Below are 27,453 nucleotides of genomic sequence, written 5' to 3' on the forward strand. Positions count from 1 at the left end.
CAGGTTAAATGGCTCTATAGCACCAAGACCCCAGGAGCCCTACCTAAGGATGATTTGATGGGAGGAAGGCAGTGAAAAATCATCTCCACTGAGGTCAAGATCTCCGGGAAAGCTGCATTGCCAAAGCTGCTGCCAAAATGGAGCAAAGATTCAGGATCTGGCCAGCAATCTTTGACCATTAACAAGTTAAAGATGCATGTGGTGAAATCTGCCAATGAGGACCCTGATGCTGAGCATCTACATGGAAAACTACTGACACTACGGAGCACTTGAGTTGGCCCTGTCCTGTGAGGGACCACTCAGCTCAAACTGAGGTTGACATGTCCTCCCTACCACGCTGCCTCATCTGTGGCCAAAAGCAAAAGGAAAGCCCAGTGTGGGGAAGGAAGCATAAGCAAACTATGGTTTTTGACAGGCTCTAGGTGTGGGACAGCACTAATGGCATTGCCGGGGGGAACTCACACAAAATCTTTTGCTGTGGACTGCCCAAACCCACTCAGAGTGAATGATGGAGGAAATTCTTTAGAGACGAAACTCCCTAATATTTATGAGATTTTCAGAAGTCAGAAGGGATCTTTGAGGGACTCAGTTGAAAAACTTTAAGAGAATCTGGTTTGCAAAAGGCCCTGAGAACTAGGCCAGTGAAAAATGGAGTATTTTAAAAGGTTTTGGATTGCGTGCCCAAAGCTGACATCTGTCACATCAGAAATGACACTGTAAATGCAGTCTCTGGTCTGTTTGACATACACAGTCCCACACAGTGCACTGACATCAACACACTACTGAAACCTACATCCTGAAGATTCACTGCTTGGGATGCAGGGCAGACCTGGCACTCACATGGTATCATAGTGTGGAGAATAAACATCAGCACAGGTAACAATCTCTTCTTGAAGAATAAATACAAAAAGTGTCTTTTTTCCTTGAGTGTTTTTTTTTTTTTTTTTTTTTTTTTTACTCATGACAGTATTTGTTAAAAATATTACATCTGCTTTTGAGAAGATAGCATCCTCTCTGTATAATATGGAAAAATAAACTCTACAGGACATGCAACAGACACCCCCAATTGACACAGAGCTGCTTTAAAAGATCAGATCCACAGAGTCAGAAATGTGAAGAGTTGGTTTTGCCTTCCCTGTTCCCAGGCTCTTAGAACAGTGTGTTGCATGAATGGTAAAAGACAAGAATACATAAAAACAGTAAAATGTTTATTTTCTTAGAAAAAAAGAGATTCAAAATGATTGTGATCACACTCCCATTCGTGCTCAGCAAAGCCAATACTGCAAGCTTAGTCCTTGATTAAGATACCTATTAAATGAAACTCTTTTCCTCTTAAAATACAAATTCCCGCTCCTGTATCACTTCCAGTATTTCAGTGATAACATGCTTTTAATGGATAATAGTTTCTCAGCTTTCTTCTGAGCAGAGAAACAAGGCCTGCCATGGCAAAACATCCCATCTCCAAAGCTTGAAATCACCAGCATTAATAAGCACTCCAGCCCGTACACGGACTGACAGACAGCTGTAGGGTGTTCTCAGATGCTTGAATGTTCACTTATGGAAGCTTTGTATAACACTACCTTATTAGATAGAAAACAGGCCAGAAGCCTTAATAAAATCAACAATGTCTTTCAGATTAACTTTAAGGATTTGCTGCGTATCTGGACACAGAGAAAGTGAAAAGTTGCAACAAGTTTTAACTAGCAGCAACAAAAACAGTTCCTTACGAGTTCTTAGCAATATTCCTCATCTGTTCATTAAGAAACACTGTAACTGAATGGAGCATATAATGTGGAAATGATCTTCTTCTGTTATGTAGTGCTGTTCGCTCTAGAAGACTTCCAAAAGGTGTCAACTGGGTTGTAATCTATTTACACAGTAGTATTCCTGGTTTGATTGGCAGAATTGGCACTATGTGACATCTTCCTCTTCTGAACAATAATCACGACCCTGGAAGGAAAAAAGCCAGGTATTTTGTAAATCACTAACTGAAGATACAAATAGCAAATAATACTTACAAATAACGTACTTCAGGTCTGTGAAACAAGGACACTTAAGTTCAGAGGTAGGGAGAAACTGAAAAACAGGCAATGGAGTTTGCGGAACTCCTACAACCATTTCTGGAAGATCTGCACAAAACCAGGACAGGAAGTCACTCCCTTTCTGTCACTGTGAATCTCATAATTTTAATTCTTCCTTTTCTTCCTTCCCATTCCTCCCGCTGTTCTGCTCTCTGGTTCAATACCTGACAATGGAGCATGCTGCTCCAGACAAGGAAGGAAAGAAGCTGAAGCCCAGGGTGCTGAGCAAGGCCCCGCCGCGCCGCAGAGATGCTGCGAAAGTAAAGCCCATGACTACACTCACAGCAACATGAGTTTCAGACAACATGAAAACCCCAGGAGGCCTTGATGCAGCTCCTGGCAGATGCTGGCAGCATTCCTACGTGAGCCAGCTTTCACCCTAGGTCCCAGCTCTGGTGCTGCTCACAGGTGACCTGTTAATTCCTTCTCCTCTTCTCTCCTGATGCTTTGCACACCCAGCTTTTGGTCAAGCAGAAGCTGCGTTCACCATTTGCCACCAGACCCTCACCATGTCTGTTGGCTGAAAACACAGAGCCGCACAGCCCCTCGCCATTTATTCATTCAGCTTTTTAATTGCCTGTTTGGATGCATGTTGCTATGCCACTGGAACACTGCCACAAGAAGCGCTCCGTGGTCTGTCGGGGATTAAATGAATTCCAGAACTCCTGTTTCCTGTGCTGTCAGCTCCTTAACTCTACCCAGCTACTCCGATCCTCCCACTTTATAATTCTGCCTTTCTCATCAGGCCTTCTTCCTTTTTTTTTTTTTCTTTTTTTTTTTTTTTTCAAATTCTGGGACCCTGAGATTATCGGAAAAGAGTCCAGTTGACTCAAGCAGAACCAAAATGTAGCTGAACGCATTCATAGCTGAGCATTCAGCATCAAGCTTTATTTTAGGATTTCTTTTTTCCCCACAAATCCTATGTCTTTAATTATCATAATTGCATAAAGTTCCATAATGCAAGTTCAGTCCTCGCTCTTCTCTCAAGGATAGACACTCGAACAGAGATACTAACAGATGTCTCCCCATGAATGTTTCACAGTGTTTTGACATGGAATTTTGGTAGGCAGAAGCTTCATGCACTGGGTGTAACAGTCTGATTTTTACCTTTGGGCTACGTTTGCAGAAGTTTATTCAGCTTTGCCATTCCAGTACATGCAGCCAGGAAAACAGTACATGTGGAGTATCAACAGGCGATGAACTTTGTCTCAGAGAAGTTCTTCAGATCATTTATTTAAGGATATTTTGACCTCCAGGACTCATAAACACTTTGTTTTCAGTTGCTAAAACATCGGCTTTTGTCCTTTAGAATTTACACTTGGATTAAAGAAATTTTATTTCAGCCAGGCTTCCCTTTGCTAAATCCAAAACACACTTTTAATCTTCCTTATAATTCTTATTGTGCATGTTACAATTGTTGTAACTCATTCCTATTAAATGACCCAGCACCCCTCAGGTTTTCAATGCAATTTGAGGGATATCTCCCCTCTGACTGTAAGGTTTCTCCAGGTAGCCTGCAGAGTCAGCGACTGACAGTGTGTCTCTATTACGAATAGTGCTACACATGGCCACGGTTACCAAATTACTATTACAACATGGTCTGGGCCCTCGTCAACCACGGGCAGCCCCCCACTTCTGCTGCCTATTTCAGCTGAAATTAGTGAGTTGCTCAGTGATTTAATTCTTTTAATTGTTCCACTGCTCCTTCACTTCCACAGAGAAGGGGCTCAGAAAGCTGTTTAGGAATCAAACAAAACTAGTATTTTCTGATACTTTTGGCACTTGTGGCAGATACCTACAAAAACAATATATTGCTGGCAAAGACTAATTAGAAAGCAAACTTCTCTTATGAAGACAATTTTCTCAGGCACAGGAGGATCCCATACACAGCAGATCCCATGTTCAGCTGTGCATTAACCCCTGCCAATCTCATCAGATGTCAGCAGCTTGAAATTCAAAGGAGCTGTCTTGTCTCTTTCATGGATAAAACTACGTATTTCATCTTAATAGACAGTCTCTGGATCTATATGATAAATCAGTATAAGAGCCCTGGAGAACACCTGCAAGGATCTGCGAGCATGATCCAAACAGCAAGGAGACATGGTCAACTGTTTCTCAAAGTGGCAGCTGGCAAATGAATGGTATTACTGCCCTGAAACAAAACTAGAAAACAAAACTAACCTGAATTCATAATTAGATACAGTCATTAGATGGGCTGGTCTGTAGATAAGATACATCTTTGGAAAACCCATTTCACTGGACATTCTGTGTTTGACATTATGGAAGGCGATGATGTCCAGAAAAAGCAGCTAAGTATTTATAGGGTGAATGCATTTGTTCAAAGGAGATGTAGCTCTATTGCAGATATGTATAAACTCTATTTTTAAGTGCATTTATAGAGATGTCACAGGTTAAGCAAAATCCTTCTCCTGTGAAATACTGGTATATATATTTATACCAGTATATACTTCTCTCAGGAATATACAAACTCCCAACTTCTCATCACATACTCTTCCTTTTTAATCTCATTTTTTACTTTTGTAAGTATTTTTTATTAGAGTAGCATAACAAATTAGTTGCTTGAGACAAAGAAGGGATTCACCCACCGTAGCACTCCAGCTCCTAAGATCAGGAGTGTGGGCAAAAATGACAGAAATTCAGAGTCATCCAAGTAAAAATCTCCCTCCTTCTTTACAATTCAGTAGTACAGATTACTTCAGTCAAACTGGGGAATCAAATATTTCATACCACATATTAAATAATGTATGCCACTCCAAAATATGAAGCATAAAGAGTACAACATCAGCTCAAGGTGTAAACAAGAGTTGAAATATCATTTCTGTTGTAGACAGGCAACATGATCCAAATAGCCCATTTCGTTCCTAAAGTCTCAGTTTCTCATCTGTGTTGTGGTATAACGATTCTTTAACGATAAATAAAGAAGCCGGGATTTTAATTTAAAAGACTTAGAACTTTATAAACAACGTGTGGTGGGGGGGGGTGTCTCAGACCAGGGTCTCTTCAAGTACTGGAGGGTGTGGATGCTGTCCACTTCTCCTCCCCATGGAGCTGGGAAACCTGCCTGTCCACTGCCTGGGACAGCAAGCAAGAAAATGTATGTTTACTGTATTGTTCCTTACCTTTTCAATTTTTTCATCAAGCATTCTGAAGAATTCTTGTTGGCTTTCAGAGATGTGCATGCTGAAAGGCAAAGGCAGAGTATCAGTACCAACAGGACTTTTCCCAATTTAAAATGCTGACACTGCTGTAGTCCAGAACTGTCAAGGAACCTCACTGTAAGCTTTTACCACTGTGGAAAATAAATCACTTTATACTTTGGTCTACAATGACAATTTTTTAATCTTCCCCTCCCCCCTCCTCTTTTCTTGGGTTAATCTAAGGTTTGCCCAGAGAAAAATTACTGCATTTGGTTCTGTGTACATGTGCTAGACTTGGGATGGTAACTAGGACCTGTGTGCTTCCAGAGGAAACGATTCCCTTTGTCAGGCTGATTAGAGGAACTTACCAGCCTGCTACCTTTCCTTGGGCTTGTCCCTTTGTGTCAAGACAAGGTTTTGCAGACCACCAGCTTCGACAGCACAAAATTAGACGTCTGCAATGTGAAATTAAGGTCTAAATTACAGCCTTGCTCTTGAAGACTGTTACACTGTTACAAGAGCACTGCTACATCTGGGCTCTTGCTTCAAGTACCCATGTATGGCTTCAAGCTCAGGCTGGGTGACCCTGCAGACCCAGCAGATCACTCACTTTGATTACATGTAATTTTGCAGCACCAAGAGGTTTAGGGGGTTAGTGATGGGGTTTTGCATTAGTGATTGGCTGCAAAAGACTATTTCTGGTGGTTTCTAAAATGCTGATGGTGGCACAAGACAATAAACCCTTCCCCAAGGGGGACCTGCAATCCCAAAATAGAGGAAGGTCAGACACAAAGGAAAGAATGAGAAAGACAAAGATAAGGATGTTGAACAGATGGGATTTGGTGTGTGTCTGCTCTAAGTTACAGGGTGATAAGGGCCTCTTGCCTGAAATAACGATATCCCTTCTGCAATGTGAAGGTGGAGCATCCTCTGTAAATGCAGCAAAGAGAGTCTGGGGAGCCTGGCACATAGGGTCTGCAGAGAAATGCCAGGTACTGAATGCAGGATGAAAAAGGAGGAGAAAAAAGGAAGGATGGGACACTGGTGCCAGTGATAACAGCGTGCTGCCAAATGGTCAGAAAGACGCACAGCTTTTGGAGCTTTTCTTCAACACTAAAAGCTGGTTCACCTTGCTCAAGTCCCATCTCAGACTCCTCTCCTTTGGTACAATCCTTTCAGCTGTAATGAGTTAATACTTCTCCCAGATAACCAACAGCTCACTGCACTTTCCTACAAAGCTCAGCATTCACACTTCACTTGATATTGGGATAAACATATACAATGATACACCTATGCTGGACATAAACAGAGGCTCAGTTCACAAGAGAAGTTCTCAGAAGTTGCATTAAAACCAAAAGCTGCTGATTCAGGTGAGGGAACAATTCACCTTTCAGTGGCTGTTGGAGTTTTTGTCTCCAGCTATCTGCATTTCCCTCCACCTGAGATAGGGAAAAAGTGCTTGTATGGGGCAGGATTGCCTGTCACTTGCACATTTGGGTGACTCAGAGAGGGGCAGTCCACCTCTCCCTGGGTAGGCAAGCTCTCAGCCCTGGAGACCCATTCACTTCATAGATGATAAAATAATTCTCAGAAGCAGTTGAAAAAAACCCTACACTTAGAAAACCCAGCAGACTGCAGAATTCAGTCCTCCAAGCATTACCACTGGACAGAAACCGCTGTTGGCAAAGGCTGCTGCCCTGTAGCGACTTCTTGGTCTGACAACTGAAACACAAAGACTTCTAAGCAGATAGAAGGCAGCGTCAGCATGAGCCCAGGTGTGACTCTGGTATATCCAATTTATAAGATGCAGGAATTTAGCCCCAGCAGAGACCCTGCAGGACCTGAATAGTATGGCAGGGAGGGAAAGGACCCACCTCGTAGCACAGCACTTCACGAGATGGAGAGAGCACTGGAAACATACTCTTCCCTTTGCAACAGCACAGACCCAGTTTCTAGTGAAATGAGATGATACTGTCGCAACTCACATCAACCATCATTTGTAAGGAAATTAAATGGAGGGGGCAAAAAAAGCGTTGCACTGCCATATACATCAGAAATCCCATTGGGGGTAGGCCATGATCTTCTGAAAAGTTTAGCTGGGCAGTAAGACTGACGTGCTATTTTAGAGATGCAACACACAAATGCTGACAGCGTGTTGGTTTTGAGGAGCTGTGTGAAATTATAAAAACGTTAGCAGGGAACTGACAGTGTTAATGAATACGAGACAGAAAACCACTGAATCTAAGCAGAATTTTTGGGCATTCCTTCAGAAGAAAATAATTTCCCCAAATAGAAATGTGGAAATCATTATTTTCTAACAAGCACATCAGAAGGCATGTGAATGTTTTTTCAGATGTTTCATGGCAGGCTGATGGAACACATTTTACGAAAACATGGGATTCCTAGCAGGATAAAAATGGTATGAAATACCACTTCTTTCATTTTATGCTTCAGGCACCGTTACTCCATGAGTTTCTAACATGTCTCAGGAGTCCTCACTGGAACGTACTTTATCATGTAGCTTGCCAAAGATGTCAGCACAGTCATTTTTGAGGATGAGCAAGTGCCTGAGAGCTCAAGGCATGGTGCAGGGATGAAGGAGGATCCGGCAGGTATTGGCACCCATCACGAAGAGTGAGGACCAGCTCCTTGGCCTTGGTCTATGGGCTCCTTACACACGTTGCTTTTTGAGTCCAGGGCTCTAGATATAGAAATCTGAATCCTCCTATGTATGGGAAGAGCCCTTGCAATCTTACTTTGGTACATAGTTTACTTTTTGTTTTGAAATAACACCCATTCTGCAAGAAGGGTCCTCCAAGAAACATCATTTCTGCGTTTATTTCTGCTCTTTTAGCTAAGTAGCCCTTTCCCACACAATGCTACCTTCCCCTTTGCAGTCCGAATTTTCCTGGTTTTCAGATTATAAACCTAAAAAACCAAATGTGCACATGGTAACCAGATATTTGCTGACTTGGTGATTAGGAATTCAAACACATGTACCTACTTCACAAAGAGAAATCCACTGGTACACATCAACAGTGTATTGTGTAAACAGCAGAGGCTTAGGCAAACAGTGAGTGTTTTACCCAACAACCTAATGTTACATTCTGCAATTCTCCTAGCAGCTTCCTTTGTTTTTGCGGGAATGTTACGGATTATTTACCTTTGCCAAACTATTATTTTTAGGAAGGTGCTTTTTGGTGAATGAAAGTCAGTTCTGATTTCTACAGGAACTTTTAATATTGGAGTCTGAGGATAGACTGGTGTCCCTGAACCCACACAATCCTTCTGTCCTGGGTGCATCAGAGAAGGTGACCCATGAAAAGGGATGTCTCTTCTTTTGGCCCAGGCTGATTTACACTGGCAGTCACAGAGGAAGGTGACTGTGCCTCAGTATCAAAGCACTTAAATGCACCTCTGACCCTGCTGGGAAGAACCAGGTGACAGTAATGAAACACAGTTTTGCTGAAGGGTGATTTTACCTCCACCTCCTTGCTGTGAACTTCTTTGCAATTACAACTGAAGCACTGATTTCTTCTGTTTGAAAGGAGGCTGAATTACACTGTCAGTTCAGTAGGAAATTATTGAAGTTTCCAGATTTGAAACTGCACACAATGCACTTGGTATGCAGCAAGTTAAAGTTAATAAGTGCCCTGAAGGCAGAGCATAAAGAACAGCACTTCTGCTATTGTTCAAAACTCAACAGCAAACCTTTATCACCTCTTCGTTAAGAACGTGATATATGGCTCCACGTAATGTTATTTTCAACCCAATTAGTGATTAAAATGTAACAGTGATTTAGATAAGAAAGGAGCTACTACTAGCCCAGGAGCTAAATATTTCATGGCATATGCGATGTGTACTGATCTCAGCCATGGCACAGCACAGAACTCTGGCTAGGGACTGGATAAACCCTCAGCTGCACATCAACCCTAATTTTAGAGAAACAACTTCACTATTTTAAATGGAAAAGTTTGCCGTTACTTATCCCAGGGGTTTGTGAGGCTGTACATCTGATAACCAAAGCCAAGAGACAGCAAAAACTTCCCTGGGAACTTAACTGCTAGTATTTAGGAACATTAATGCATATATAATTTTGTTTATGCTTAAGTTGCATGGAAAGCTGAGAAGTAACACTGTATGGCACATCTTGGCCGTGCAAAGGACAGGACGGACACTGCAGGGATGTCAGCACCAATGCTACCCAGCTGTGTTCTTGTTCTTACCTGTTTTATTTAAAGTGGGTATGGATTTCAGGCTGTTGGAACCACCAATTGGTTTGTGCTTGGCAATAACTGGGAATTTCACAGATACTTCTTTAATCTTGCACATACTTGTACTAAATTGAAAATAAAAATAGAACTTACTTTGCTCTGGGTTGATGTACTAATCCTGGGATCTCTTTATTAGATTTAAGTCTTACATTTGAACTGGCACTTTTTTCCTGAAATACACAGAAAACACAGTAGAGGTACCATCAGTATTTATCAAGCAGCAAAGCACGACAGGCATTTGGCATCACTGCATCACATGCTGCTGGGTCCAGCCACCTGTGCAACCGAATGCGAAAAGCTCAGCAAAAAAAAACAAAATTAAAGGCAAAACCATTGATGCTACAACCCTGTGAAACATGGGGCCATCACCCTGGGTGGGAAATGTTAAATGTTACCAGTTCAGTGGCTGGGGGCTTGCTGCTGCACAGCCCCGGGTCATGGGGCAAGTCCCTGGGGGATTTGCAGCCATCGAATGCTGCGCTGGCTAATGGCCCTCCTGCAGTCCAAGTGCACCAGGGGCTGCTCCTCACAGAGCTGTATGAACACCGCCACTAATTAGCACCTGAAGGTAACGAGGCAGAGCCCCAGAGTCACCCAGACCTGTAGGTTTGCTCACAATGAAGGTGAGACACGAGCATTGCGGGGAGAACAATGTACAGGAGAAAACATATATTAAATATGGGAGAAACCACACGTTAAATGTTCCAGCGAAGAGGAGAACACCAGTGGCAGATTTTACTGGCTCAGCCATGAAACTGGACACAAGGGGCCCAAGCAAGGCCACCAGAACATGTTTATCAACAAGCACACAATCGAGTCCTTTGTGGAGAACCAGAACCACTAAAAACACAACAAAACATAACAAAACGGTGGGGAGGGAAAAGAGTTGAGTCCAGAGCCAGCATTTCAAGGTACCCCTTGCTTTTGTGCCAAAAGTTGCTGTGAACCAAAGTGCATATGCTTCTGTTGTCTGAGAAGACTTGGAGCAGGATATAGCCCTTTTCACATCAGCACAGTGTGTTAGGGAAAGCTGATGGTACAGATGGAAGAGAGCTGAGTTAAATTTTATAGCCCACCCGCCACACAAATCCTTCTCTGTTTCTTCAGTGCATCAAGCCCGTGACAATTTAAGAAATGTAAAAGCAAGAATTAGTGCTTTTGTGGGTAATTTTGACAGTTTTGTTTTGTCTTATTTAGTCTTTGAATGTCTGAATGACACAACATGATTTATAAGAGGGCTACTAAATCACTGAATTAAAAAAAAAAAAAAAGATAGACTGTCTAGCAGTTAATATTTTAATGAATAATTCTACAAGGAATGTAAACATCAACTACCTCAGCATATTTAACACTGTTCAATGGATATCTTCTAATCCTCCCAAACAGAAAAGTGTCTTGCATGGAAATAACAGTGAGAGAGAAACAAGCCTTCCTTCCCAGCCCTACCAAGCACCCCTGCTTCCCTCAGCCACTGCCCTCCCAGCATCCTATGACAAAAAGTCAACACAGCAGAACAGAAGATGAATCCATTTGCTTTCAAAGCATCTTTGAATTTTAGCTGTGAATGACTCTCTATCTGCACGGTGAACTCATTGTCAAGCAAAATAAGAGAAGTAGGTTGCACAGGGAAGAGGACATGAAACCCAGGAGCCAGATGAACTCCAGCCTCATGCACCAGGCAAGCCCAGCCTTTATCCGCAAGTCTGCTCGGCCAGCTCATTTGTTCTCCACCAAAAGACTACTGTGAATCCATTGCTCCCATTAAAAGGCAAGGAAAGCTCTGATTTACAGCTCCCGCGTCTGGAGCTGCGATAAATCAGGGTGACACAAACCCAGCTTTCCACACCTCCACTTGTGGTTTGGCGTCAGCGCAGCTCTATCAGTAGCTGGCATCAGCACAAATCCCAGTATATAGAAACTTCTGTCACTTAGGAACAAATAGACAGACACAAGAAAAATACATATTGCCTTCTCTATGTGGAGCCCAGAATGTTATTTACCATATTATCAGACTTACAAATGGAGATAGAAATAAAATTTAGGTTTACTTGACTTCAAGAGTGCAAAGTTTATTCTTTCCCCTCCTATTGCTTCTGATAATTAACAGACCTCAATTATTTATTTCTTACAATTCTTCTGTTTAATCAGAGAACATGTCACCTTTTCCATCTGCTCCTCAGCAGGAGTAAACAGAAGAGGAATTAGGAGAAAAATGAAATCCAACCAGCCCCCGAATTGGCTCAGTACTTTGCTCATACCTCTTATTTACAGCACTGATACATCATTACGTTGACCAAAATATGGGCTTTGACAAAAACAGATATTCAAAAATAATTCTTCAAAATACAAATAAATGGAATATTTTTTCCCATCGCTGTTGAAGAGACACTGATTCATCAGAAACTAATGGTTTGGATTCTAATTTCAAGCAAAACCAGATGGTTTGTTAGCCACAAGCCATGGCTGGGCTAGCTCACACATTCACAGTTACTACCAAAGACTTCCTCATCCCCCCCATATTTCCGGGCCCAACCCACTGCTTAATTCAAAATACTTTTTGAAGTAATTCACCTGCACAAGTAAGTTGTTTAATGGCAGCATCAGGCAGCGATGAATTTTAGCAACATCAACCACGGGTTACATCTGACAGACAACACGATGACACCCAGCTGACAAACCCGAAATAGTTTAAGGCAGTCGGATTGCTCTTTGAGGCTGACCGGACCTGGGCTGAAGTGTCACTTCTCTCAGTTCAAACTCATTTTCTCTGTCTTTGAGGCACATGAGTCAGTGATTAACACTGAGTAAGTTACCATGCATCTGCAGAACTGCAAGTGTTTTCAGAGTCCTAATCTGCTGCAAGTAGAAATTAATATGTAAAATTTAGCTTTTAATCTAGCTCTGCTTATACGGATTATTTGAAGGAAACACATTAAATATTGCCTCTCACCACAACTTTAAAAATAAGCTATGCAGAATGCTGTACTTGGATAGAGGCATTAGCTAGTCTGTGGTAAGAAGGCATTTTACTGGTAAGTGGGCATTTTACTCCCCATTATTTCGCAATTAATCATTATCAGGGTAAAGCTGTCATCAAATCAAGGTGATTTCATCTGATAGATTCGTTAATTATTGTTAATCTCTACATAAAGAATGTGCCATTTCAGAATTTCAGGGTGTTAACAGATGGCAGTGATTCCACTGCCAGATGCTATTAACACAGCAACAGCCACTACTGCCATTATAATTATGTATCTGTCAGCATCCCCCTTGATGCTTCCCCTCTTACAAAGCCATGGGAGCTTCATTTTAGGCATTTTCTTTTCTTCCTCAGATTACTACAGATGGACACAAGTAAGCTGCAAACAGTCTTTCTGCTTGACTCGAACACTCATGACCAAAAGCTTAATAACATAGGGCCAATACAGAGATGCTTTCAGATATTTAGTGAAGAGACTACATATCATTTTATGTTTTTTTTTTTTTTTTTTTTTTTTCTTAATTGATGAGATTGTCCAGAGAGAAATATTAAAGGTGCAATTAGCAATTCTGCCACCTAATGGCTAATTTTCATTAACCGGCAATCACATTTTGGTCTTCAGGTGTTTTTCTCCAATGTTGCAATAACTGAGCAAATATGCAACCAAACGGGAAAAAAACACAGAATAGTAAAACTTAGTGCAAGAAAAATGAGCTTTTTTTGTTTCAACACTATTATTTTTGCAACTCAGAAAAGGTTCAAGTATCCAACTTGCAGCTGTACCATGGAGTCACCAATGTCTGTAAATGGCACGTGCACCAAAATTAGTACTGCTTTTAAGATACATTTACATCTGTAAACTTATGTTTTGCTACTAAAACACGGTCCACAGAAACATAAAGGGTACGGACAGTGATCATATTTTACTCAATATTGGTAGTTTACAACTATTCAAATACTTATAAACAACATTCCTCATTTGTATCAAGATTATGTTTTCCTTCAAAGCAGCCTGCAGCACCTTTCAAACTGGTTTCTGGGGCTATTTGATTTACTGTTAAAATCACTCAGGGAAAAAATGATATATTTTTTTCTATTTTTATAACGTACCATTCTTTAAAATAATAGTAGTTGAAAAGAAAGAACAAATGGCTCAGTTAGAAAGTCTGAAAAATTAGATGTAAAATTTCAGTCTGACAGCTCAGCACTTTTTGTGCCCCTCAGTTATGAGAACCAGCCTCAGGTAGTGATATTTTACATGGATTATCTTGATAAATGAGGGGGAACATGGGAGAAAGACAGACTTTACTGATTGTACAAAGAGTTTCCTTGCTCTCTACATATGCAAGCACTGACTTTTTATATCCCTATTTGCAGGAAGTCTGTACAGGCCTAACAGAGCCTCCTCCTTCTTTCTCCTGTTACTTGGAAACAAAACCGTCTGAAAATGTTATTTAGGATAACTTGCTAACTTTATAGTGCAGGGGCAAATTGAACATTGAAAAATCTCTGACGCTGGTGAAGGGGGAAGAGAATTACTCTTTAATCCCATTCACCAGATGAATCACATTATCCCTACCATAATGTGTATACATACATACACTGTGTGGTCCAGAAGGGAGTCCTGGGGACACTCTCAGTAAGTCAGAGCATGGCATGGAGTGTGTACATCAGATAGTGCTAACACACAAAGCCCACCCTGCTCCTCCTCTCGGGATCCTATCCAAGTCATAAGGGACAATGTTCATGTTGAGGAGATGCTTCAAAAAGCTGTTATCATCCCCATCATTAGAAGGACCTTATACCTTTCCATGGTAAGTCTATCAACATTGGTTATGAGAAAAGCAAACATTGGCACAAACTCCCCTGATCTCCCAAACACATCCCAGATACCTGTGACTACTGATATTTCACAACGTGGACTCAGTCACATAGACTCCTGAAGGCACAACCATGACACAAGTCAATGGGTGCTGGCACTACTCCACTACTGACGCACGTCTTGCCCCAGGCTCCTAGAAAATGCTGTCTGCCAAGGGAGCCCCGTTTTGGGGAGCACCTTGCACTGAGCGTTAGGCCAAAATTTCCCCAACTAAGAATGAGGGACCTGCCCATGATGCCTTACTCTTGTAAAAGGTCTTTCTTAATAAACTGGACATTGGAACAATTTTTTTTTTTTGAGTAGGTTTGTTAAATTTTATTCCCAATTAACAAAATGGGAGAAAGTGAAGGCTGAAGACTTCTGGCTGAAATTGTGGCCATTCAAGCATGGACAGGGGAGGGAGAAACAGACACACAGCTGGGCATTTATTTTGGAAAAGAATATGATTCCACGAGCCCAGCCAACAACACGCTGGGGGCCTGCACAGATGCCAGGAGCACAACTCGTATTTGGCAGAGAGAAATCCCGTGCTTTTATCAGCAGTCCATGGTTTCCTCAAATTCATTCCAGAGGCCTCATCCTGAAACATGCTGCTCCTTGCCAGGTACTATGGGGAATTTTTACTGTAGTGACTCTAGCTCCTGAAATGTAAAATGGAAGAAAGGGATTCTGAAAACACACACAAAAAAAATAAAAAATAAAAATAAAAAAATTACTTGAAAAGTGATAAAAGCAGGTCAAAATGGGGTGAATCCTGAGCGGCTTTCTACAGCCCACCAGAAAGTCGTCCATATGCTGTAATCTGAGAAATGCTTCTTTTAGTGTTTATTTACCAGTCAGTGATACCCTATAAGCACGCATACACCTATTCATCTTGCTCAGCAAGGTCTGATTTAAAATCAACAAGAGTTGTTCCATTGAGTGCTGGTGGCTTTCAGCCCAGGCCTTCAAAGCACAGAAGAGAAACAGTTGTTGTGCCTGTACAAAATAAACACAATCCACATGGAGATACTATCACCAGATAACCTACTGCAGAAGCCAACACAGCAATTCAAGGCAAGCACGACTTGGAAGAATAAAATGAGGCTGCAGAAGCGTATTGGGTACAAGGGCTGGATGAATCTGGAGACCAGACAGAAGAAAGAAAAAAATGAAGTAAATAAAAAACTACCTGAGAACTTGCTCCAACCTCTGAGAGCAGTTTGAACAAAGCCTAATTTAACCCTCCAAGAGAGTAAGCAAACAAAGCGCTTGCAGAGTGTGGTTCTGGCTGGAGGCAGGGTAACAAGCATGCTCTATCTGCAGGTTTGGTCTCATTTCAGTTCTCACCCTGCTGGCTCCCCTGCATTAATCTCCCTCTTCAAGGATAACTTACCTGCCGTTGCCTGCTTTCTGCTCTGGCTGCCACCCTCCTGCTTTTTTTCTTGGATCAGTTGTTTGCATATTGAAAGCAAGATCAACTAGTGAGGTAAGTAATTTGTAGTTGCTTTTTTAAATCCTACAGAGGTTAAAACCAGGGGGTGATTATTAGAGAAAAGCCTACTGTGCCTCTTACGCTTAGTTCAGGTTGCAGGATAGCAACAAATCTGAAAAGTCCAACCAGAAATGTGAAGTTAAAAAGAATAAATAAATAAATAATAATTAAAAAAAATAATTAAAAAACAACAACAACAACAAACAAACAAAACAGCAAAGAGGTCTCTCCGGAGAAAAATGAAGGACTTCTCCTGCAATATCTCAATACAGTTCACTCTCAGCCAAAGTTACTGGTCTTTGAACTTTGATGAATAGCATCACTGAAGAGCAGGAACAAAAAAAAAGAAAGAAAAAAAAAAGGGGAAAAACTATCACTAAAGGGTTTTCAAAGGGCATTAATATTTACCACATCTAACAGCTAAAAGTTTTTAAACTTACCCATCAGCTTTTCAACTCCTCCTCCCCCACTATGAACATGAGGCTATTTGGTCATGGGAATTCCAATGAATTTTGTAGAGTAACCATATACCAGGAAGGCTAAAGACAAACTGAAATGCAGACATGGGAAGAGCTGGCACGAAGACAGGAAATGAAAAGAGGTAAACAGATGAAATTAATGATAAGGAACATAAATACATATGACCTTTATTTCTATCTCAAAGTTCTTTTCTGCAGATAGATTGCCAAACTTCAAGGTGTCCCTTACAGAAGATCAGAAGTGTGATTACTTGAGAAGTGCCTCTGTTCTGTAACAGGAGGTTTGCACCACCCTAAACTTCAGGGTTTCCTGGTTCTCAATTTCCAGAGGGCAACAGTCTGCAAAATGAAGTTGAGGAACACCCCCTGTTAAGCTTTGCAAGGGAAAAAACTGACTGAATACTGGCCCTCACAATTGTGTACAACAGATACCAAGGTGATATGGGATTGCTCCAGGGCATCAAGAACATTTGCTTTCATTGAAACATATCCAGAATTATTGTGAAAAAAATGCTGTAGGCAGAAAGGAGACCTGCTCACCAGCTCTCCTAATGGATCAGACCTTTAATGGCTTTGGTACATCAGTATGGCTCAAAGTTTTATCTAGCAAATTAAAAATAGATGGATAAAAGTTAAAAACTACATTGTCGACAAATTACAAGATTAGATTGACTCCTGAGAAAACTTCAGAGGTTTTTAGGGTACTTAGCAACAAAAAGCACAATCAACCTTGCTCTTTTCTGGGTATGTCAGTCTTCTGGATTGTACGGCCACCCTGGATAACAAAAACTGGCTCAAAATTAACTTACTGCTTATTAAGCCTATGTCATTAATTATTCTCTCTCTCAACAAGCTTTCACAGAAATACACTCATTTACAGTAAATGTATATATTACTCATACCCTCGTATTTCTCACGTATGTCTCCCAAAAGTAGTTTGCCATCAAATGTAGTAACGTGGAAAGAGCTGGCATTAACTATGAAACAAGGGTATGGCATGAAGTCTGTAAAACATTTATAGCCAGGAATAAACAGTGTAGATGGTCTTAGAAGTAACCTGGAGTATTATGCAGCCCGTCTGCAGCAGGGTATGTATCCAGTATTTCCTGAATAAAGCACTTTGCTGGCATGGCAAGCAGGTTATTGCTACTACAATTTTTGCAGAGCTTTTTATTGGGATGGCTTTGAAGAGCTTTATGCCCTTCAAAGATATACAAGAGAAATATCCAGAGAACTAGATGTGCTGTTCATGGATTTTTAAATAGCTGGACCTAAAATTTCTTCAGAGGCAAGACTGAGCTTCAACAGCCTGCTTGCAGAACATGCTCTGCACCCACCCCCCACTGGAGAAGCAGTTCCCTGAGAGGTGCCTCCAAGTCAGGCACACACAAGCACAGCACCCTGAGATCTTCCTGCACTGCCAAAGCCAGCCAAGACCGCTGACAAACACAGCTCCTAAACATGTGAAAACTATGCTGCATGTGGCAGGCTGATGCCGAATGGACACTGCTGCTAACATCTTCCACTTGCTGTGTGTCTGACAAAGGAAATAAAATCATATTATTGTATGTTTCAAAACAGCAAGAGTTCCCTACAATAAGCTCTCATACTACCAGCACTGTCCAAAGTGAAAATTTTAAAATTTTTGGTAGATTGCAGTTATGTAAATGCCATCACTGGAGCACATTTTCAATGTCTGCATTGTGCTCCTCTCAGTGACTGTTTTATTTGCATTAATTCTAAAATTTGTAAGTGGTGCAAAATTTAAGGCCCAAGAGAGCAGAGTTACAGTTCTCGCTACATAGGCATAACAGTGTGAATATTATTAAGTGTGACAAATATACCATGACGTACATGTGAAGTATTATGGCTGCAGGAGGAACCTTAAACTGCTGTATATGCTTTGTACAATCTTTTAATTGCTTTGTTTAGCTGTTGCTTCTGAATAATAGAAAAAAAATATTATAATTTCCCAATGAATACAGCAGCCTGCTCAATTACTGAGCTTCCGGTCCTCAGGTGTATAGGAATGGATTTTCCCCGGATTTTCCAAACAAATTTATCTCAGACTAATAATGAGAACAGATATGGTATACAGCAGAATGAAAGAAATCAAAAGCCGTTTAAAAATGTTATAAGCTATTTCATTCAGTTACAGAAGGTGGGTTTTTAAGTGTTTGTCTCCTCTAAGTTTCCTTCGAAAAAGAACAGATAAATAAGTGTGTCTCCTCAGTGTTAGCAAAATAGGGCACCAACAAAGTCAACACATTCCATCCAGGATGAACAGAAATAGCTTTGGATGCTTGGGATATTGCAGATTAGAGGAAGATAACCAAACCAATACTGGGTGAAAAGCTACCTTAAAATTGAATTGCAGGCCTGAAAATACTGATGTCCAACATATATTTAAGAGTCACTATGTGACTGTGTGCCTGATAAGCCCATCATTATCCACTTTGATTTTACAGTGCCCGTCAGCTCACCTTCTGTACTGCCTCTTCCCAAATCCTCACAGGTAGGGGAGGGCACAGAAAAGACTCAAAATGAGCTCTGCCCGCTTTTGCCGGAAAGCAGCAAATCTTCTTTTGTCTAGTAAAACATTAGTGCTGACACTGCAGCTGCCATGCATCAGTCCCAGCAGTGGCATTGCCATGGAATGGCATCTGCTCCCTCAGGAGAGACTGGCAGCAGGACAGGAGGTCTGATACACCACACGAGATCAGCATGGCCAGGGATGGGTCCACCACGCACCCACTGAATGCCAGCAGTCCCTTGATCAAAATGTGAGATAGCATTGTGAAACGGGGAGATCAGTCACCTGAAAGCCTCCCATGGTACTAAATAGCACTAAAGGAAGACATTTCAGAGTACGAACAACCCGAGGGCATCTAAACCACGTGGTATCTAAACCACATCAAAGGATTTCTGTCTAACTCGTTCTCCAAACCCCAGTACTGCAGGTTTTCTCAACAGCCTGTCATTGTGCCACTTCCCTGAAAGTTCAGACATTTTCCTTCTACCTAGCTTAAATCTTTGTCCAATGTCTTCCCACATTCCTGCGATCACAGAGGAAAGATGACTGTTATGCCTTTTAAAGTAACCTTTTATATATCGGGTGACTTGCATTTCCTTCTGTATTTTAGGCTAAACACATCAATTGATTCCATCTTCCATTACAGCTTACGTTTGCTAAACCTCCTATTCTTGTCACTCCCCTCTGGGCTCTTTCCCTTCTGCCTATATCTTTCCTACAGAGTGTGCTTCCAATTTCAGTCACAGTATTTAAAGCCTTACTGAAGTCAGGCCGTATCACGTGTTTTGCCACATGTGAGAGCAAGACAAGCTCCTGTTTGTCTTGCATCTCACAAGATGCAAGATGTGGCATCTCAAACCAGTGAGGTTAACCCAGCACATCCAGAGATGGCATACCTCTGCTAACAGCAGCCCTATCTGAGACTCTTGAACAAACAGACGGAAGCTACATGTGGCTCCACCAACTATTTTTACTTTCGAGGTTTCCCTAAAAATAGAAAATATGCTTAGCTTTGAGAAACAGGGTAGATCACATATTTTGGGGTTGCAAGCCCAACTCTTTCAAAAACAGAGGCAGCACTGGTTCAAGCCTCTTTGACTTCTGTAAGTGTACTCAGCATGTACTCATTTTGTTACTGGAAAGCATGGTTTACAGCTGACATGTCCCTAAGTTTTATTACCACATATGCAGGCGACACCTATACGCTGTGCATTCATACCTCAGAAAAAAATGAGGCAAATAAAAGCTGCAGGAGAAATAAACAGATCTCAGCTTCTCTAATGGGTACCTAAAATTTGTGGTATGGTGCTCTCTCAAGCCAAAGAGCTGTAAGGGATGATCTGTCTTCCTGCCTCAACCATCGGATTACTAAAACAAACAAACAAATAAACAAACAAAAGGCCACAATGCTTTAGTACAAACACATGATAATAATGTAAAATATCTGTTTGTTCCATGACTCACAGTCCAACAGGTCTTCCAAAAATTAACAAAAATCCCATGCAACCAAACCATGCACTCTTACATCATCTTCAATTTTCCTATTTCTAATCAAAACCAGCTTTCAATTCTGCAATTTGGCTTTCAGCCATTTGCAGATGCCAAGTTTTAACACAAACTCTATTTTCTTTTCAAGCCAGGAAAGTACAATAATAAAAGCACCTCTAAAATTTAATAGGGTTTTCCCATCCCAGGAATGTTCAAAAAATTATGTGCTGTCACGTTACTACCGTGAGATGCAATATTGCCAAACATGAAAGCTATCTGCCTGAGTCAGAAGCATACTCCAATGCACATTTCACAGGAATGGTACTGAAAAGTAGGAGAAAACAAGAGTTTAGTAAGAAAATAGTCCCATTTTTCACTACAGTTGTTGCGGTATTATCAATTGCTTCCCTACACTTAATTAACTACTTGCTTAATCTCAATGTGATGAGAACTTTAATTCAAGCCATATACTACATCAGTGATCCTAACAGCAAAAATAGATTTTATTAAAGTCACCGAAGCCTCACAATCCCTCTGCCTTTTTATAACAGTATGAGCCACACAAAAGCAGAGCAGCTGCAACAGGCGAAGAACCTTCTCCGATTGCTGCTAAGAGCATTAAAAACCAACATCTACTTTGAAATCACAATGTGAGTATGCTGTAATCAATATTTCTTGCTTGTTCATGTCTCTGGCAAAGCGAAAAGCAGCCAAGACATGGCTATCAGGGTTCTACAGAACCTATACAAGCGTTCTGCCAAACACCGCAGTAGGTCTTCTGTTCTGTGCGATGAACTCGCAACTTCTGAACAACCCTCAGCAGAAATGATGTATAACCCTTCCTTGGCCTTTCTTTAGGAAGGGAAGCCCTGGAAAAAGGCACATGCTGCAAACTGCCAATAACAGACAAGAATTCACACCTCAAGACCCAGCAAGCAGCACACTTGGCCTTCAAGAGGCAGGCTTATCAGTCCCGGTGAATGGATCATGCAACTTTTACTAAGACATTTAAAACGCCGTCCTTTCTAAGCTTGGTGCTTAGCCAATTCTGACAACATTCGCCCCAAACTTCTCAACCTGAAGGACTGCAGGAGCAGTTTTGAAACGCAGAGACGTGACCCTCGTGTCAGGATCACCTTCCTCCCTGCCAGAGCAATGTGGGGTGGCTCTCACTGTCTGCTGGTGGAGAGCGCAGCCTCTCCCACTGCTGAGGCTACTGCACGCAATGAAGCAGGTCCCTGAGGAATCAAATGGATTTGTTGGAATCTTTGCTAACAGTTTTTTGGGCTCTTTGTAATACTGCTCTGTTTGTTCCAAACATCTGGGAAAGGCAAGCAGGGAAAGAGAGCCAAGAGAGAAGGTGGGCAAACAACCAGCCACAGGATGGGCATGGAGGCCAGCACAAGGAGCCACAGCTGCGTATGGGCAGAATTTCCAAAATAACCTTCAGAGGAGAAAGGAAGGGCATACAGTAGATGGGGGAGCACAAGAGGCCCATTTTGTGATGTTTAAGCCCCACGTAAGCATCAGAGATCAGCTGAGTGCAACGAACAGAAGGAAACGCTCCTTTCAGCCAAGGCTCCTCTATCCACATCTTCCAAATGAAACGCGGGCAGTCACACACTGCCTCAAACTTTCAGCTATAAATAAGTGGGTAATAACATGGTACTGTCCTATTAACGCTCCAGGATCATTAAAGCCTTTCTGGTACTATGAATATTTGATGCCTCAGTCTTGCCAGGGCTGGCTCTTCTGCCTCGGAGTGGCCTCCTGTAACAGTACCTGTACGGAGGTGCTTGCATCAAACGTGCAAGCTGCTGTGCCATGGGACTTCCACAGTCTCTCTCCTCCAGCCCATCAACATGCTTTCCTCCTGCTCAGGCAGCGCCAAGGGCTGTGACTACTCCAGCCTCTCACCTTGGACCCAGTACACAGCTATAACCCTTGTCTGTGCTTCCAGAAGGGCATGTTAACTTGTTAATTCAATATGAGTTATATGAAGGCTCACCATGTTATCAAGGATTATCTGGGAAGACAAACACTTAGATGATTAGGTGGTCTTCTCCTAATCCTCAAATCCAGAGTTTAGTTTAAGCCCCAAATTCCTGAGGCTTAAAATCACATCCAATTAATTTTAGCTGCATCACTGCGAGCTTGCTGGGTAAGCAAATTTTTGTCTCCACGGGCTCCCAAGGGACCCAGGGTAGCTGCACTGACACTAGGCATATGCTCTCTTGGACCAAGCAGAAACTCTGGCCAACATTAATAGGCTAATAATACTCGTGCAGAGACTTTTTTCAGTGCAGAAAGGCATTTACCTCTTGGTAGGTCCTTCTCTCCTTAAGACTGCAGTTGCACACTCAGTTTATGGCCATTTTACTGAGGTCTGCCACCAGGAGGGTCCCAGACATGTGCTTTCGGTATGCTCCTGCAGGTATAGGACCTGTCTGGCCCTGTAAGGAGTCCTTTCAACTCACTGATCTGCCTGAAAGTGAACTTTTGCCAAAGCCAAACACACCAGGGAAGCGATATATCCAAGGGAAACATTTTCTCTCTTGGTTCCCACCTCAAAGCTTGCTTCTGTGAAAAGCTGCAGCACATTAGCAGCTCTCCTCTGTACCCACTCCCACCTCATCAGCTGTCATTTACTTATGTACAAATGCTACCGTGAGAAGAACAACGATGCCTCTACAGTAACTAGTTCATGGGTTTGCATTCGCATTATTTCCTTTGCTTTACTCACATCCACTAGCTACCTTTGCAAAGTCTTTATACAACTCATGTCTCTGCATGTTATGAACAGTGCCCATGACCATGGCTGCAAGGAAGGTTCCAGAAGAGAACCCATACATTCCAGGAGTAAGTCCTGCCTGCCAAGCACTCCGTCAACCCGACTTCCCAAATGACTTCTGAAAGCAAGTTTCACAGCACAATTATCTTGCTAAAAGACAAAAGGATCTTTCAGATATTTTGTTTAAAATTATTTAGTATCTAAGTAGCGATTAAAACATTTTAGAATGACTGCTTATTTAGCACAAAACCCAGAATACAGCAAAGAATTTTAAGACAAGAAAAATAATATAACAAATACCATAATTAAATTCTACATGCCGTACTCTCCCTCTTGTTATATTTGGTCTAAGCTATCAGCCTACTGTAAAAGCCAGCCAAGAATTCTTCAAACCCTGCCAGAGCCAGAAATACTGGCCAAGAAATATTTGTCATATCACAGCTCAGTTTCCAAAAAGTAAGAAGCTGGACTTCCACAGCCAGGAAAATATAAGGTGCAAAAGGACAATAAAAAATGGACTTACTTAATATTGTTGGAATGCATCAGATCAAATGAATCCAAGTGCTCATAATCCTGTAGGACTGTGGCATGACAAATATACTTCATTTAGAGTCTTTGGTCCCTATGAGTCAAATTAGTCTGAAAGATTCAGCCACACAACTGCTGGATGTTATTCAATTAGCATGAGGCAATCATTTCCAGCACTGAGCAAACAAGGCAGCCTTCTCCTTTAGAGAGCTAGACTGTTTTACCTTGGATTAAATTTATTGATTTTTCTACTTCGTATATAGAACAGCGTTGTCAGGCAATTTCAGATGAATTCACTGACTACAATATTAGTGGATTTTGCTAATTTTTTCAAAGCACTCATAAAATACAAAACAGCGTCTTACTATTAGGTGTCACAACACAGGCAGCTTCTGAAATAAATACATCTCTGAGATAAATGTATTGTCACAGATATGTCCCGAAGAAGTTTGGTTTTTGTATTTACTTACTGCAGATCAGAGTATCTGCAGGCACAGACAGTCCTACTCATCTCAGCGAGCCTACGTAATGCAGCAAGCCCCACTCCCAGTAAAAGGGTACCAGGAGGAGCGAGCATCTCTCAGAAAGACTATACATACCTCTGCTGTTTAGCAGACCTTCGCTAATCATAGTCATCATGGTCAAGGTGAGATATTGTGTACACTAGGAACAAAAACTAATTCTTTATCTTGGATTAGTGGCAGGTCTGCATTTGCCCAGTCTAAAAGCCAGTATGCCTGCTGTAAGTTCGTGTTTTTCACCCACCTTGCTTCCAAGCTGCCGTAATGCTCACCCATCTAGCGTATTTACCTATTCACAGTGAAAAAACACACAGAAGACACTCTCTGATTGGAATCAGGAGGATCCTTCAGAGGAGATCAAGTATAAATACTTGATTCTGAAAGGTTAAGCAGGAGTTTTATGTTATCTTAAAGAAGACAAGGAAACACTTTTTAAGCTCAGTTTTGACATAATCTAATGATAAAGTACACTACTTACACATCTGTGCTAATTGATCATACTGACTGAATGTGAGCTTTGACTAATAGTGAAGTGTTGTGTAATGAAAGCAGTCAGCGCCCTTCATGTCACAGCAATAAACTCGCTCCCAAAATTCACCCTTGGGCTTTCCATTATGCTTCACAATCTGAGCTTCTATTTTAAAGTAAACATCCATCTTGTGGTATTACCATTTTTAGACAAAATATAATGGCAAGACATTGTAAAGTAACAATACTTGAAACCTATTAAAAAAAACAACACAACAACTCATATTGATGTAAATACTCTACTTCAGTTATATTGGTTGCAACAAACATGTGATACCCCTTGATTTTCATAAGGCTTTTGTCACCATCTCTCCTGACACTTTCATAAACAAGTTTGGAAAAGCGGGTCTGTTTTTCTAGACCTGCTAGATGAAAACACTGCAGGATAAGTGCACTGCTGGCTGGGAAGCCACACGCCAGGTAGTTTGCAGTTGAACACTGTCAAAATGGAGGAATGTATTGAGCAGGCTTTTGTTGGTATCTGTCCAGGAGCTGAATTTTCATTAGGGACTGGGATGATGAATAACAATGAACTAGAGACTACGTCAGCTTTCCAAAACCACAAAGAGCATCAAGCCAGGAAGGACTGAATTTTGCAGGTTTCCAAGTTATGCTGACAACTTGGAGGGATGTACTGAAAGAGACAGGAGATGATGCAAACAGGAGCCTAAGTGCAAGGTATTACATTTCTGCAGGAATAATCAACTGGACATATAGAAAATGGAAGCCCCAACTTATACAGTAGTTTGCTGAATGGGATCCAGAAGCCTGCCGGACACAAGCTATCTTTATCTTGCTCTTTTAAAAAGGACCAGCATTGTACTGATGGATGTAAAGGCTACAATAGGCTGCAGAACACATCACCTCCTTCAGCTCCATGCTCTGAAGTCTATGAGAATCACAAAACGACTGGAGCTCCACAAAATGGGACCATCAGGAAAACTCTGCATGAACAACAGCTGCCCAACCTAAAGGATGACGGAAGCAAGACACACCAAACTTCAAGAACATCGTGCTGCTCTGAAGCAGGCCATTCTCCACAGCCCGAAGGCTCCCACCAACCATGATGCACAAATTGCCCATTGATGTGGAGGCTGGGATGGCAGTGCTGTTAGCAATTGCCTGATGTTTGCTAGAGGTATTCTGCTGCAGCCCTTGCTTTGCAGCCCCTTGCCTGCCCAGTCCTTGCAGCTACCAGGCCTCTCCACAAGCCCCTATGTGCTCCCCAGTGACTGTTCCTGACAACTCCTCTTCTTGCACGAGGCACTGGGCTTGAAGCAAGAGCAGAAAAACTATTCACTATCCCCCACCCCAGTGTTAAGTTCTTCTAAGCTCAATTAATCACAAGAACCTCTGGCAGCCCACAATTTGCTAGTAAGATGCGCCACGGTAATAAGTGATTTCACATTCTGCTTTTGAAGACAAGCTGTTAAATTCACATACTGTACGACTTTAATCAAGAACAGTTAATTAAGCTGTTCCCTTGATACAAATTTTTATCATTCTGCACCAGCCATACATCGCTTTTATAGAACTCAGACTGTGGCCATGATGTGCGTTTGCAATCTGTTTTTCCAAATTAATCTGTCCGCGTTTGTAAACTCAGAGCTGATCCAATGCATTTTGTCTCACTTGCAGCTGGGCCAGAAGTTCAGGGAGACCGAGGGCTGGAGCACCGCTTCACAAAAGGGTTTCAGTGAAAAGCTGAATGAAAAATACCACTGCAGTTCATCACCCAACATGATGCCAAAGGCTTCGTTATTACTTTAGTGCTTTGCATTTGCATGGCTTTTACTTCCTTAAGTTACCTCAGCTTTATGGCCTATGCCACCATGTTAAAACCAAGTTCAATAACTTACATGCACATAGTAATCTTCATACATAATCCATGACTCCTAAGTATGGGCCTTAAGACCAGGGAGATCTATAGTGTCAGATTATTAAAAACATGAACATCTGAGAAGAACCTATAGTCTAAATTTAAAGCAAAATTAAGAGCTAAATTAAGCAAAAATCCCCAATGATCTTCTATTGCATTTCCTGAACTCAATTTCCTGAACAGGCTAGCACAATGCTTTTCTAGAAAAAAAAAAAAGAAAAAAAAAAAAGTCAAAACCAGCAGCCACAGGAACTAGATTTGAATCTTTTCTGTTTTCAGGCACTCACAGAAGTAGGGTTTGAAAAAAATGACATCACTATTTGGCTGCATGACTTAATCATAAGAAAATAGCTTTTTAAAGTAAAAAAGAAAACAAAATGGAAACTTGGCCAAGCTTTCCAAACTGGTACAGGGATTCCCAACAGGGAACACTCAGATATCATACTCTGAGAACCTGTTAAAATTTACCCCCAGGAAAATAAGCAGCACAGAAGACAGAGAAGACATAGAGAAGACATGTTGTTTCATCTGGACTTTTGTGATTGTATACCAAGCCAAAACAAGCCTTTCATATACCCATTTAACCACTTTTACGTTGGTTTTCTCAAAATTGAACAAATGAGGTTGATGTAAATCGGGTATTTTCACTCTGAGACTACTTTATGGACCCTGATCAAGATCTACTTCCTTCCTCCTCTAAGGAAATGCAGCCATGGCATTAACAACACTTAGATTTAGCAGGTGCTCAAGCCAAAGTTCAGGCTACAGGCTCTGAGCCAGGAGTGGCACAGCAAACAGGATGGTCTAACAGGGGGCCCACTGGATCCACATCTCCATTTGGACTCCACTGAGCTGAC

General features: G+C 41.6%; 1 protein-coding gene across 4 annotated transcripts in view; it reads right to left on the bottom strand.

Moving 5' to 3' along the window:
• Window positions 1-1,187: 1,187 nt before the first annotated feature.
• The window catches only part of LOC311440449 (uncharacterized protein C1orf21), a 105,675-nt gene continuing 79,409 nt past the window's right edge, over window positions 1,188-27,453 (bottom strand). For 3 of the 4 annotated variants that reach the window (XM_084527403.1, XM_084527405.1, XM_084527404.1), the window contains exons 4-6: window positions 9,607-9,683; window positions 5,222-5,282; window positions 1,188-1,950 (exon numbers count right to left, since the gene is read on the bottom strand). In XM_084527403.1, coding sequence (XP_084383529.1) covers window positions 1,912-1,950; window positions 5,222-5,282; window positions 9,607-9,683 — 177 coding nt within the window. In that variant the 3' untranslated portion in view covers window positions 1,188-1,911. Of the gene's footprint in view, window positions 1,951-5,221; window positions 5,283-9,606 lie in introns of those variants that run through there. The other variant, XM_084527406.1, reaches the window with a different exon arrangement.

This window comes from Aythya ferina (genome assembly GCF_964211825.1).
Source record: "Aythya ferina genome assembly, chromosome: 8".
In the NCBI taxonomy this organism is placed as follows: domain Eukaryota; kingdom Metazoa; phylum Chordata; class Aves; order Anseriformes; family Anatidae; genus Aythya; species Aythya ferina.